The 12800-nt window shown below is 54.8% G+C and overlaps 1 protein-coding gene across 1 annotated transcript in view; it reads right to left on the bottom strand.

Annotated features, from left to right (window-relative positions):
- The window catches only part of SHANK3 (SH3 and multiple ankyrin repeat domains 3), a 370723-nt gene that overhangs the window by 193657 nt on the left and 164266 nt on the right, over positions 1–12800 (bottom strand). The window contains exon 14 of the mRNA XM_037388277.1: positions 1850–2333. Within this exon, the coding sequence (XP_037244174.1) occupies positions 1850–2333 (484 nt within the window). The remainder of the gene's footprint in view (positions 1–1849; positions 2334–12800) is intronic.

Below are 12800 nucleotides of genomic sequence, written 5' to 3'. Positions count from 1 at the left end.
CAAGCCGGGTGCAAGAGAATTCTTCCCACCAAATGAAGACACCCCATTTCCAAAGGAGTCACGAGTCCACCAAACATGACAAAGCACCTGCTGCAGCAGTTCCGCTCAGACTGCTGGTTTCCATTTATCCCCATCACTCTACCTGTCTGCAATGCCAGGGCACCCTATCCAATAACTGTCACTACTCCTATCCCTGCCAAAATTAATCAGCATCTCAAAAGCAGTAAATAACTGTGCGGTGCCCATCCACACTGCCTGGAGATCTTTCATAAGCGAGTCACTGAAGTGATTCTCTTTTAACTCTTATTAAGCCTTCTCTTCTTAAGAAAGCCTCCAGCTCTGAGGAGCCATTGCCTATCCTAGTCTGCTCTTCCTCCCCATGGTACTTCCCACAACTTGCTTTCTCTCTGGAGATCACATGAAGAAGATACGCAGCTACAGGTGAATATGAATTCAGGACTGTTGCAATTACTAAGGAACGGCATCAAGGCTACCTACTTAATGCAAATGCATGAGGAGATATAGGAGGGTGTGACAGAAAACACTGGGTAAAGTGGCTGAAGACACAAGATGGGAAAAGCACCTCTGACCCAGAAGCCCTGTCCATCTGTTGATGTCTTCCAGCTTCCTGGGCACCAACACCTCTACCCCACGACCACACAACGCACAGCTCCCGGCGTCAAACACCCATTAGTGCCAGCACCCAGCTGCAGAAAGCCTCACCACCTGGCACGGCAGCCAAGTCACAGGCACCTCGTGTCTACCTCCTCCTCCACTCAGGGGACAAAAACGCATTGGTGGGGGCAACAGCAGGTCTGCTAGGGCTGCCACCTCCAAGGGCCGGTTTTCTGGCAACCACAGCACAGGACTCTGAGGTCCGACGTGCTTGTGAAGCAGCAATTCAGAGCATGGAGCAGCAAGCGCCGTCTCCCACTGCCAAGCTCGGACCCACATTACAGCTAACGCAACTAGTCAGATTAGCGACTGCTCCAGCCCGCATTGTAAGAGGCGTCAGCAAAAAGCGGAGGCAGGAAGATGAAAAGAAGATCCTTAAACTTTCTGTGAAAAACTACAGCATCAGCCTGCTTGCAGAGGAAGCCTTTTCTTATCCCTGTCTGCTGGATGCTGACTTAGGACCTACCGCATGGTTTACACATCTTTCAGGAAGGCTGCCCAACATAACGGGCAATGCCATTATCCCTCCAAGCCCATCGTCTCCCTACGAGCTCTGCATCACCGTGGCTCCTCAGCGTGTGTGGTTGGGAGTTTTGTTCAGGAAGCACTTCCATGCCCACCCCCCCTCCACAAGAGGTGGGCTGGCAAGCGAGAGCCGCGCAGGTGGCCCGTGGCACGCTGTGAGGCGGGAGCTGCTCACAGAGCACTGAGTCCACCCCGGCCCGGGGAAAAGGGGGTTCAGAGAAGTACCCACTTCTCCTGGGGGTCCCAGCAGAGCGTGGCGCCCGCAGCCCCGTGTCACAGGGTGGGACCGAGGACCCAGGGCCTGACTGCAGGACCAGAGCCCCAGGGCCACGCTGAGGAGACGGGGCCCCACGCCCGGGGCCGATCGGGCAGCCCCGGCGTCTGGCCGGCACCCCCGGCCCTGCACCCCCCGGGCCCGACCGGGCGACCCGCACCAGGGCTGGCCCGAGGCCGGCGGCCCCGCGCCCCCGGGGGCTGCCCGCGGGACCCGGGACTGGAGCTGCCCGGACCCCCCAGCCACGGACGGGGCTGTCAGCGCTGCCGGCCCGCGGCCGGCGCGGGACCCCCGGGCCGGTGGTCGCCATGCCCGCGCCTCCCACCCGCCCGCCGCCGCGCCCCCACCCGCCGGCCGCCGCCCGCCCGCACTCACCCTTGACGGCTTCGCCCCGGTTGAGCTGGATCTCGCCCTCGCCCTGCGGCGCGTAGCTCTTCACCACGATGAACTTGCGGCCGGGCACGGCGCTGTACAGCTTCCGCTTGGGCCCGCGCAGCGGGGCGGGCGCGGCGTGCGGCGCGGGCTCGGCGCCGGGGCCGGGGGGCCCCGCCGGGCCGCCGGGGCTGTAAACGAAGACGTAGGTTACGGTGCTGATGCCCGGCAGCTCGCGGCTCGGCCCGCCGCGGCCCGCGGGCTGCGCCATGGCGGGGCCGGCGGGGCGCGCGGGGCTCAGCGCAGCCCCGGCCGCCGCGGCGCCGCCCGGGCGCGGGCACCGGCTGCGGCTGGGGGGCCGCCGCCCGCCGCCGGCTCCATGGCGCGGCGCCGCCCGCCCCGCGCGGCGCTCCGCTCCCTCCGGCGCCGCGCCGCCGCCGCGCGCACCATGGCCCGGGGCAGGTGCCGCCGCCGGCGGCTCCTCCCCCTGCGGGCGGGGACGGCGCCGGCCCAGCCGCCTCCCGCCCCCGGCCGCCGCCGCCGCCGCCGCCGCCGCCCCGGCCCGCCGCCGCCGCCGCCGCGGGGCCGGGGCCGCGCACCGAGCCGCCCCCTGGCGGCCACGGCCGCCGCGCTGCCCCGGGCCGGGGGAGCGGGCGGGGCGGCTCCGGGGGCGGGCTGGGGCAGTGCCGGGGGGCGGGCGGCTGGGGGGGGTCCCGGGAGCCGCGTACGGGGCAGGTGGGGGGATGCGGGGGGGACAGTCTTGGGGCACGGTGGCGGGAGGGGCGGGGGGCGCTGCGGGGGGGCAGTGCCCGGGCGGCGGTGGGGCAGCAGCGCCCCTTGCCCAGGACGATGCCGGGGGCGGGGGGTGCTCCCCTCTGCCCCCCGCCCTGCCAGCGCCGCAGTCGCCCCGCCCGCAGCCCCCCGCCCACGGTGGGGGCTGGGGCTGGCGCAGCCGCCGGGCAGCGCCCCGGCTCCCGCTGGCCGGTCCCTCCCGCCGCCCACGCAGCGCCCGGTTTGCGGCTCCGCGCGTGCAGCCCCCCCGCCCCGATGCGCACCTGCAGCCTCACCCCGCGCCCCCGCTCCCCGGGGCCGCGGTTCCACAGCCCTCACGGGGCTGCCCCCGACGCCCCCCCTTGCTGCCCCCCGGTCGTCGGCAGGGGCAGGGGCTCGCGGGGGCTCCTCCCGCGGACCCTCCTGTTGCGGGTGACGGTGCGGGTAGAGGGGGACGGATGCGGTGGCGGGAAGAGCTGCCCGCTAGGCACACCCCCAGCAATGGCTGTCACCCAAAGTGGTGCACGGCTCCTCAGGGACCGGGGTGCAGCCACGGGAGGGGACTGGGTCCCTCAGCCAGGGACAGCCTGAGCTTCCCGCAGGAGCACCGTCACGCAGACCAGCAGAGAGCCGGGAATGGCGACCCAGCCGCGGTGCAAGGGGCACGGGCTTCCCGCTCTTGGCATCAGCAGGCGGCCCAAAGCCTCTCGTCAAACTTGCCATCCGCAGGCACAAAGCTTCAGCAGAAGGCACTGTCACACCGGGGATGTGCGCCACGTAACCTGCCAGCCTCAGCCCAAGCAGCCTGCTGCTTCCGTACCATGCTAAGTTCCAGTCCCTCAAGGGAAAAAACACTTAATAAGAAATAAATAGCTACCCTTTTCTTATAATACTTCTAAATGTCACTCCAGTATCATTTTTAGTCGATGCAGAGATATTAAAGACCAGCTCAGATCTCTAAAAGGCCCCTTCATGTTTTTAGAAACAGTCACGAGAAGCATGCGGGAAACGTAGGTATTGCAGACTGCTCACAGAAAGAGCTGTTCAGTGCAGCGCGCCTCGCCGACACTGCAGCTCTGCACCTTGCTTCATGCTCCCGCTGCCTGCCCGGGGGATGCTCAGCCCACGGCGACGGACACTCGGCTGTGGGTACGCAAGCGGGGCAGCCAGGCAGCCGCTGCACGCCTGGGACTGCTCCAGCGCCGGGGCCGTAAGCCCCCTCCAGCTCCACCAACTGCAACGGGTGCCCGCCCAGACCTTCGCGTCGGCCAGCAGGATCCTGCTCCGGCCATTTTGCTTCTCCAAGCTACTGACTACCGCTCTGCCCTCCTCTTGCTGTGGCACCAACACCGGTCCCAGACTGTGCTGCCGACGTGCAGCTACCCCAGCTACCGAGGAACCACAGCTCCACCGCGGATCCCACACCTTGGCACCCTCCGGCAGGATTGCGGCAGTTTCACGCACCATCGCCTGTGTATTTTCTCAGCAACAACCTTGCATCGTCTTTCACGCCATTTTTGAAAATACTGCCGCAGGACCAAGAGCCAGTCCTCGTGCAAGTGACACGAAGAACAAACCAACAGCCCAAAGGCTCCACGGCTTCCTCTTCAGCGGTCGCGCTGGGGAAGCATTAATCATGTGCCTTGCAATCCAGTTTGCATCTGCCATATTGATTTTGTAGCACACTCATTTTTTAATCGTTAAGGAGTTAGTTATTAAGTCAAAACGTCTCAGAAGCCTACATCTATTATATGAGAGGTACATTTCTAACAAGTTTTGTAATAATTTCAAAGAATACCACCATTTTTGTTTGGGCTCTTTTGGCAGGCTCAATTTCAATTAAAGGGTGCTGATTAGTTTAATCATATTTCATGTTAATGCCCGCTTGACAGAGACCTGTGTCAGCCGTGCAGCTGCTCCAGGTTCAGGCTCTGCTCTGGGAACATTTCTACCTATACTCCCAACTGGAAAATGTGAGAAAAACTGCCTGGAATGGGTTTTATGTTTTCTATCAGTCAAGAGCGGAGTTATCTCCTGGCATGTTTCCACATGAACTGACAATGTGTTTCTTCACCTACTTTATCACCCTGTGCCATAAGGCACCTTGAGGCCTGAAGGAGGGGGATTCATCCTTTGTATCGCCTAGTTAAGCTGTAGCTAATCGCTGCTGGATCCATAACTTATTTCTGAACAGCAGCCAGGATGCTTTGTATATTATGAATAAAACAAACACTACCGCGGCAGTGTTTATTAAGCAGCTAAGGAGCTTCTCGATGTCCCCAGTGTATAATCGTGATTTCGCCGCGCGAGATGCCCACATTCTCCTCCTCTCTGAGACACACAGACACCACGGCTGAGATGCCTGGGTGCCAGAGGAGACCGCTCCCCACGGGGGTATGAAGTGGGGGCAGCTGAAATAAAACACAGTCACTGCGAAAGAGCAGCAGCCTTTCTTTTTCTGCATAGAGATCCTGCCCTTGATGATCACGGGGCTCTTCTCTTTATGGCAGCCGTTAACCTGAAACTCGTCTGCCCAAACTGCACATCAGATCTCACTGCAGCAACCAGAGAACGACGCTGGGTAAATCAGCCCAGCAGCAGGTATTGTTCAACTAAAGCACACCAGCAAGAAGGACATGTCTGGTTCGAGTGAGCCTCAATAGCAGATGGAGGAGTTGTCCTCCCCATGCTCTCTGCAACCAGCAGCCTGCCCTGGAAGCTGGCAAGCTGAAATCAGATTCCCTTGGATGTTTCGCCGGGAGCCAGGAGGCGCCTGAGCAGCCGGCATACAGTGCTCCTCCTGCTCAGGTCCAGAGGGGCTGCTCGCAGTCCAGGCACTCGCGTTTAGTTCTCCTGCAGATAAACGGGTGCTCAAGAAACACTGTTATAAGCCTATGCATCAGTATGAAAACCTGATGGCACACCTCTGTATAAAATTTCTGAGGTTTCACACTTGCTCTGCCTCTTGCAAATAACTATTTGAGATGGACTTGATGTGTGACTCCATGTCTCATACTTCTTACAGATATTTTAGCCCCCAGAAGCATCCAGACTCAATAGTGCTTTAAGATGGTGATGGAGACCTGACCATCTGACAGGGTGCCTCCATCAGAAACAGTGCTGGGTCCCAGTATGGAAGAGCTTCCTCACAAGGGTGGACGCTTACAACAGTCCCCTCAACAAGCCACAGTCATTTCTGAGGGAGGACAGACTTCCCTTCCACAGGCTGGTGGTTCAAATCACCACCCGTGAATTAACAGACCATAATAGTCCCCACAATTGCTTCAAGCACATCAAGCAGTCCTAAATACCCAGGGCTGTTGCTTTTATTTTTATGTGCTCTCAAGGGGCTGATCAGAAGAGAATCGCTTTTTGCCAGGTGAGTTCTGGCTGAAGGATTCTTGTTTTAGGTCTCAACAACCCTCCTCTTTCTTCTCTGGTGAACTCCTGCCCACCAGCCCCTCAGTGGAGCACCCACGGGCGAGGTGAAGGCATGCCGGTTTTTGAAGAGCACAGCCCGTGACCTACGGGTGCCACAGCACCAGCCATGAAGGTAGGACCAGGGGATGTGGCAGATCCAAGCCAACAAGGCTGTGCCAAGCTGCGTGAATAACTGAAGTTTTGTCTTATTTTTGCATTTTTGCATATGTCTGGGGGGCAGTGAACATACTAAGGTGTCTTGCACATTATTGTGAAAGTATCTACTAGAGATCCTGATTTTTTTTCCCCCTTGAGAGCTGAATATCAGATTTTTTGTTGCTTTAGAATACAGAAAGGTTTTTGCATGGGGGAACTTCCTACTGTTTCAAAATGTGCTGTAAACTGAACCCTTCAGGAATTTAGTGTATTTGGCAGCTTTGCAGTTAACCTGTTGGCCTTTCCTAGTTACAGTATGACTGTTAAATTGTTCTTGTCCACAAGGCACCAATCCCCAAAGCATGGTTTGTTTGTTTGTTTCTTTCTTTCTTTCTTTTTTTTTTTTTCCTCAGTGGGTCATCTCTGGTGCTGGAGTTGCCTTTTCCATTGGCCATGGAAGGGAGGATTTGCAAACTACTCGTTTTGCTCAGAGAACATTTATGTGCTCTCACACACATATCTCCGCACCCCCCAAGTACCTGGGGATGATTTCTCTGTAGCAACCTTTCTGAAGGCATCTGTACCCAAAACCTGGCGGGAAGAAGGACACAATGCACACCCTGCCACAGGTCTTTCAGCTTTGTCCAGTAGTGAGAGCTGTAGTGATCCCCTTTGTGAGTTGCACCCTTCAGGGTCTAGGTAAGAGATTTTGCCATCACATAAGCAGTATTATAAAGTCCACCAGGTACTTATAACCTGGTACTTTGAATTTGACCGACAACCAAACACTGCTTCTCAATTATGGCACTTACTATGTGTCCTTTGGAAGAAACGCTTTTGCTGTTCTGGAGTTTCAAATTGTTACTACAAGCGTGGCTGACATACAGAAATAGACCGGGTTTGATGGAAATGATTTCAGCTCCAGCAAGAAAATAGCAGCTTCATCACTTCTAAAACTTTCCCAGATTCACAGAATCAAACAGAATGGCTGAGACTGGCAGGGACCTCCGGAGCTCATCTCACCCAACCCCCTGCTCAAGCAGGGACCAGGGACACTGACAGCCGGTTGCCCAGGACCGTGTCCATATGACTTTTGAACATCTCCATGGGTGGAGACTCCAGAGTTCTGGACAGCCTGTGCCTGTGCTCAGTCAATCTCACAGTGAGAAAGTGTTTCCTGATGTTCAGAGGGAACCTTCTGTGTCTCAGTGTGTGCCCATTGCCTCTAGTCCTGTCACTGGCACCACTGGAATAGCCTGGCTCGGTCCTCTCTTGGCACTCTCCCTGCAGGTATCTATACACATGGATTCAATCCCCCTGAGTCTCCTCTTCTCCAGCTCTCTCAGCCCTTCCTCATAGGAGAGATGTTCCAGTCCCTTTATCATTTTTGTGGCACTTCACTGGACTCTATCCAGTATGTCTATCTCTCTCTTGTCCTGGGGAGCCCAGCACTGGACCCAGCACTCCAGCTGTGGCCTCATTGGTGCCGGACAGAGGAGAAAGACCGCTCCCCCTCAACCTGCTGCAGATGCTTTGCCTAATGCAGCCCAGGGTTCCGTTTGCCTTCTTTGCAGCAAGGGCGCATTGCTGGCTCATGTTCAACTTGTTGTCAGCCAGGACGCCCAGCGCCTTCTCTGCAAAGCTGTTTTCCAGCTGGGTGCTCCCCAGCATATACCTGGGGTCAATGGGAATTTCCCTTGACTGCCAATTAGCTATTTTGGGAGTGATCCTGAATTCAGAGATGGGGAGAAATCTTCAGAAGCGCTCTGCCTAGGGTATCACCTGGGTCAGACCTAGTATAACGACTGAAAGACACAGGTTCTGCCCGAAGGAGGCCGTTTCTGACATTAAGGGCTTTACGCCTCACTCCTGGAGCTCCCTCCAGCCACAAAAGTAGAGCAGGATGCCCACTCACTCCTCCCATGTGCCCCCCGAGCTGGGTAACAAGGCAGACCTAGGCTGATATTCTGGGGTCAACTGCTAGTGCGCTCACACAAAATGATTTTATTCCTTTCTGTTCCTAGAGCACAGCTCGTTGAGCTTGCTCTTCAGTTTGCTGAGAAACTTCTGGTCTCAGATCAGCTCTGCACAACTAAATGAGAATAGCACAGTCACCTGCTAACGAGAGCCAATTAGTGGCAGATTCACACTGTTCAGGAAAAAGGAGGCAACGGGAGAATGGGAGTCACTCGCCTTCCCAGCTCCTCCTCAGACAGCCGCCAGACCAGTGCTCCAGCTAATTAGCACGGGAGCCTGAGCAATGATGTAAAGCAGGAGCCACAGAGCCCTCAGTGAGATCACAGCATCTGGCAGGAGCAGCGGGAGCTCAGCGCCTCCGGCCGCAGCACAGCGAGGATGGCGCACAGTGCTGCACCATGAGAGGGGAACGCAGTGTGGGACAACATCAGCCACGTGCCCAGCCGCCGAATGTGACAATCCTCAGAAGGGGACCATGCGGCCAAGTGCCACTGGCAACTGTGACCTACAAGATGCTTCAGAAATCTGGCATGAGAGTCTGCTGCCAAGGACACACGGATAATGGCTGCAAGAGCTGGCCAAAGCGACAGCTGGGAGAGGTCCTGCAGGCACCCTCCCTCTCCGGGCAGTGACCTACGCTTTACTGCAATGATTAGTCTGGATGTTGAGCTACCTCCCCTGAAGTATAAACACCTCCTCCTGGCTGTGGCTACAGCCTTTACAAATGCATCTGGAGAAGATGGAGCGGAACTGGAAACCCGAGAGAGACAATTAATTAAAAGGTTTTGTCTCCCTTTATATAATCACAGATATTGATTCACTCTTTAAAGCACTCTGTGTGCATCTCAGCCAGTGAAACATCCCCAGTGGTAGCTGGATTTGTGCCTCTCCACCCTGACAGCTGAAAGTGTTTTATATCACTGGGTAGCTCCATCAGATCTTAAAGAGTCCTACTGAAAAGACAAAATATAGTTTTATCAGTTGACAAAGAGGATAACGGGATTTCTGAAAATTATGCCTCTAATCCTGCCTATTCTGCAAGATCACAGTCCTTAGGAATTTGGACAACCTGTCTGATAAGCCTAGCAAATGCAGGAACAGGCAACTGCTGTAAATTAACATGCACCTCATGCTCCGGCAGATGCTCTTCACAAAGGTGAGAGAAAGCCTAGTTCTGCTAAAGGCGCATGACGAGTTTACGGTAGATAGTAACTGAGGGAGCTGCGAGAGGATTACCAAAATCCCACACCTCACTGGAGGATGGAGGCAAACGTCTGGGTGGTTCCTTGCAAGCTGCTGCAGTCAAGACAAGTTATTTCACAAATTTGGCTCTACGATGAAAAAGAAGAATAATTTCAACAGTATCTCCCGGTCAGCGTTACCCAAGAGTGATGAGATGATTTTCAGTCCCCTCCCTACTTGTGGCACGATGAACCTTCCAATCCCAGAAGGTCTGTGGCTTTGCAGCTCCCAGAGGTGGAGGAACCCATGCCATGCAGAAGGCAGGAGCTACTTTGCAAAGAAGGAAATAATTCACAAAGCCTATGACTATGAAATCTTTAACGTTTTGGTTGCCAAGCCCTTATGTGTGTCTCAGTCAAAACCTGGGGTACTACAAATGGCATTCAGCATCTGCTGCATGCAACTGAGTTTGGGGGCACACATTCCATTCCTCATAAACAAATGTTCACATCACCACCTCCCCGTACATGGCCAGACACTGAGGAGATCTAGAGGTCTAGAAGAACCTTTTCTGGAAGGTCCTCCCCAGGTGCTCGGGTAGCTTCACAGAGCACCAAGACAAAGACTGAGATCACTCCAGTTACTCCAGCACAACTGGTTAACAACTTCTGACGCTGCAGCCCACAGCTTGACACCTTCTGCCTTCACTAAAATTACCTTGGAAAAACCATTTAGATCTACAGGCATTTGGAGCAAGAACCATAAGGAGAACAAGTCGAGACTTTGACACCAGTCTGAAACATTGGTCCTCAAAAGCATTCAGCTACTGCTGCATCTTCAGAGACTGACAGCTGCAGCATTTGCTAGATGCAAACTCACCCAAGAACAGCTGCCTTAGCCCACTTTTAAGTTCTGCTTTGTGCATTTACCAGATTCTTCAGCCTAAGGCACCCTTTTGGCACACTCTTCAGCCAGAGATGTACAGCTCAGCTACACCTCTGACAAACCAGCAAAGATGATCCTGAAACTGCCTTTGTCAAGCTAAATATCCCGACTCTTGTGGGTTTGTTTCAGGAGTCAGCTGCACAAAGATACCAGTATTTCTATTCCAGACATGACCATTGTTACTCTGAGCTCTGGTAGGCTTGCCTGGACTAATGCCCACAGGTCATTACCCTCTTTGTCCTTGCTGTTGGAAATCCAGAGTTTCCTAACGGATCCCTCCCTCACAGATCCCATGGACTCTAGCAGTCATTTTCTGTCTTTGTAACAGTAGGTGTAAGTTACTTTCCAACTCTCTCTCAACAGTGAATTTAAATAATTTGACCAAATTATATTCACTCATTCTGCCCACATAGTTCCTTAATCACAGGAACAGTGGCTGGGAGACAGCCATGGTCGAGTCCAGAAGTTACTGGAACTGCTTGGAACTGTTAACAGATTAAAACAAGTCCAAAGAACAGAGACTTGCACAGAAGCACATCCCACACTGCCAAAACACAGTTCAAAATATCCCCGGAGGGAGGAAAGGCAGCGTGCAAGGTCAGGAACACCCCAGCTGCCCCATCTTCTGACCCAGAAGAAGCCCTTGGTGTGAGAGGGCACAGGACACACCTCAGATCCAGAGAAGACAACAACTTTGCATGAAATCCCCACTGCATTGGCAGAGTGAGGAGGGTATTGTCCCTTGGCTGGTTCACAGCACTCATTTCCCTCTCCTCGTACAGTGAGAGAGGAGCCACTGCCAGCATGGCAAGACCGGCAGGGCAGAGGTGCTGGAGGGAGCATCTGTGGCAGCGAGTGGGGCTGTGGCACCAAGGGAGACAGGAGATGTACCAAGCTGAGCAGTGCCTGGCTGAGCGTGTCCAGAAATGTCACAGCTCCTGACAGCAAAATCCCTGCTCAGGTATTGGCTCTGTTTAGAAAAGAGCTGCTTCAAAACTTGGACTATAAAGCACTTGATCAAGAAAGCTGAGGCCAAACCGTCCTGGTTTTGGGATGTGAAGACCAGCTCCAGCCTGGGCCATGGCCTCCAAAGGACCTCCAGGGTGGCTGCAGCCATCTCCTTGTGGTTTGCATGTCACTGATCCAGATATTCTGTTAGGAACTGTTCTTTCACTAAAACTGTTATTGCCCAAAGACTGATCAAAGAGTGAGTCACAAAGGGAGAGATTTCTCAAAGGATGGTAGTTTAGGAATACTGGTGTTTTCTCATCCCTAACATCGCCAGATGCTCAGTTCTGAAGGTTTTTTTACCTGAATTTATGGTGCCATGGATGTTTCTCCATGACATGCTTCACCTCCAGCAACAAGGGCTATATCTGCTGGAGACGGAGCCCAAGCCAGCAGAAGTGATGAGGAGGCACTGCGATCATGCCAGGCCCACTGAGACCGCATCTGCAGCTGCTGGGAGCAGCCAGTATGCATCTCCAGAAAGTTAAGAGAGATCTGGGAACAACTGTAGCCCTGCTTGTTATAGAGAATTTTTTTTTTCCTTTTCCTTGTTCTATTTTCCATATTATCGTTTGGATAAAGCAAAATAAGGATGAACACAGGGAGGTGTATTCCTCAGCTGGACACAAACACAACTTTCTATCTGCTTGAGCCACAAAGCAGGAGTTCAGGCATTTTGCCTCATGCCGTGCTGCAAATATCTGTTTTCAGATACCCCCAGACCGCAGGGAGCTCATCTGCCACTGATGCCCTGAGGACCACTCCTGCACCTCACCCCATCCCCAGTCACTGCCTCTGCCTGAGGGGCAGAGCAACAGGTTGAAGGTCACAAGGAATATCCCAGCCCCTCGACTCACAGCTCCTTGCTACTCAGCAGTTCAGTTGGCCCTTCTTCTTCGTTCCCAGATGTGCAAACACAGATGTCTTCCTGTACATAACATTGGGGACTGGCGTGTCAAAGCACTAGCCAAGGAAAGCCACACTCTTGGGGATGCTGCTCAGGTCAGCAGCTTATTTCATCACAGGTTACTGCAAGGTGCTGTGGGGAAGCTGGTCCTCCCCCATGGTAGAAAGGGGAAATGGCAGCAGCAGCTCCATCCGTGGACACCGGCCCCCGAGCACAGCCCAGCTGCATTGGTGCTGCCCTGGGGGAGTCTGCTCGGGAAGGGGCCCCCTGGCACCCACAGATGCTTGGTAGCTGGTGCTGCAGGGACTCTCACGTGTGACATGGCCAAGGAGAGTCACTGCTGAGGAAGAGCATTTGTAACTGAAATTTCCCTGGAACTCAAATTAATTTTCAGTTTTGTTGCCTTGGAAGGAAGGATGTGTCTGTCCCAGATGCCAAATCAAGGGGATTCTTTGTGTAGGAAGTGTAATTGATTCCCATTTACTCCGCATCTGTATTTCTTAAAAAAGGGAGCACGGGTGAGTCATACGCCTGGGCAGAGCAGCTTGTTGTGACGCCTCTAGCAGACAGGCACCTGGGAAGGGGCAC

This window comes from Falco rusticolus, chromosome 5 (assembly GCF_015220075.1).
Source record: "Falco rusticolus isolate bFalRus1 chromosome 5, bFalRus1.pri, whole genome shotgun sequence".
Lineage (NCBI taxonomy): Eukaryota > Metazoa > Chordata > Aves > Falconiformes > Falconidae > Falco > Falco rusticolus.
Note: the sequence above shows the minus strand (reverse complement) of the source record. Positions and strands in the feature narration are given on the sequence as shown.